The sequence below is a fragment of the Gossypium arboreum genome, chromosome 2 (assembly GCF_025698485.1).
Source record: "Gossypium arboreum isolate Shixiya-1 chromosome 2, ASM2569848v2, whole genome shotgun sequence".
Classification (NCBI taxonomy): domain Eukaryota; kingdom Viridiplantae; phylum Streptophyta; class Magnoliopsida; order Malvales; family Malvaceae; genus Gossypium; species Gossypium arboreum.
In genome coordinates, this window is record NC_069071.1 from 115,069,445 (window position 1) to 115,070,937 (window position 1,493).

The 1,493-nt window shown below is 38.2% G+C and overlaps 1 protein-coding gene across 1 annotated transcript; it reads left to right on the top strand.

The window, feature by feature from the left end:
- The first annotated feature begins 428 nt into the window (after positions 1-428).
- On the top strand, positions 429-1,283 carry LOC108466809 (senescence associated gene 20). Its single transcript, XM_017767170.2, has one exon. It carries the CDS (start codon positions 563-565, stop codon positions 1,034-1,036), a length of 474 nt encoding a protein of 157 aa, XP_017622659.1. The 5' UTR covers positions 429-562; the 3' UTR covers positions 1,037-1,283.
- The last annotated feature ends 210 nt before the right edge of the window (positions 1,284-1,493 follow it).

Consider the following 1,493-nt stretch of genomic DNA (forward strand, 5'->3'; position numbering starts at 1 on the left):
GTTTTTTCTTTTGCAAATTTAGTAAACTACCAGAAGAAACCAAACATCAAAGAACAAAAATGCATAGAAAAACAGAAGGAATATAAGAGATATTCTCGGTTGCATCCAAAAGACGCTGTCTTTTTTTTGGGTGCAGCCAAATCCTAATGCAAGACCAAAAGCCTCGTCTTAAGGCTAAATTCTAAAATGGAACGTCAACAATTAAGCAAGGTCACAAACTAATTTCTTCCTGCTCTCAATACACTAAAGTTCGAATTTAGCAGATTTGTAGTTATCTACGACAGCTACTAACTACAAAAATTGAACCCTGCATCATTTGTTCCCAGGAAGTTAATTAATTTCTTTATTAAGAATGTGTCATTTAATCATTTAGATAGATCCATTGCCATGTCATTCGTAGCAAGGGACCCATTTTTGCTATAAAAAGTCTGCACTTTAGGACATTCCATACTCAAAATTATTTCTAATTCCTTGCTAGCTTTACAATATCCTTCCTTGTAATTCCTAATTTGAGCTTTGCTAGCTCACTCGCTTTTTTTGTTTTTCAATTGCAAACCAGATAATGGAATCCAAAAAGAATGAAGCTATGGTCTCAAACCCAGAAATGCAAAATAAGGCAATTGTGGATACACTTTATAAAGCATTGGCACATGGTGACACCAGCACCGTTGTCAAACTTCTAACAACTGACCTGGAATGGTGGTTCCATGGGCCTCCTCGGTGCCACCATATGATGCGGGTGCTCACCGGGGAGTCCAGCCACAGCGAGTTTATGTTCGAGCCTAGGAGCATCGAGGTGGTTGGTGATTGCGTGATTGCAGAGGGTTGGGAAGGAGCACAAGTGTATTGGGTACATGTATGGACATTGAAAGACGGATTAATTACCCAATTTAGGGAGTACTTTAATACATGGCTGACTGTGAGGGATGTGAAGCCGCCTCGGTGGGAAATCGGGCACGACAACCACACTCTGTGGCAGAGCCAGCCTAGGGACTTGGCACGCCGCTCATTGCCTGGCCTTTTGCTGGCCATATAGGAAGCTAATTATGAATGGCTTGGGAGTGGGACATTGCATGGAAATGGTCAAAATAGAATTGCATTAAGCATATCTATAATATATATGTGAACTGTAAATTATGTAACCATGTTTTGCATGCAAGCAAGCTTTTGTTTGATATGTTTATCATTGGGTTTTAGTTCTAATGTATTGGGGTCTTTGTAGCTCCCTTTCCTTTGATTATAACGATTTACATATGAATGAAATTGCATCTTCGAAAATAAAAGTAACCATGTTTTGCATATGAGCAAGCTCTCAATTATTGAAAAAGAAGGCACCACTTTGTTATTTATTTTTGCTTAATGGAACTTTTTCAGAAAAATTAAAATAAAAGCTTCTGAAGTTACTTTTTTACTCTCCAAAAAGTTCTTTTTGACGTCCAAAACACTTCTAAAAGGGCTTTTGGAGTGAAACCAAAAAACAGATTATAAGGTGC

Bases quoted from the DNA above. Each gene is read 5' to 3' on its own strand.
- LOC108466809 (XM_017767170.2), top strand. From the start codon at position 563: ATGGAATCCAAAAAGAATGAAGCTATGGTCTCAAACCCAGAAATGCAA.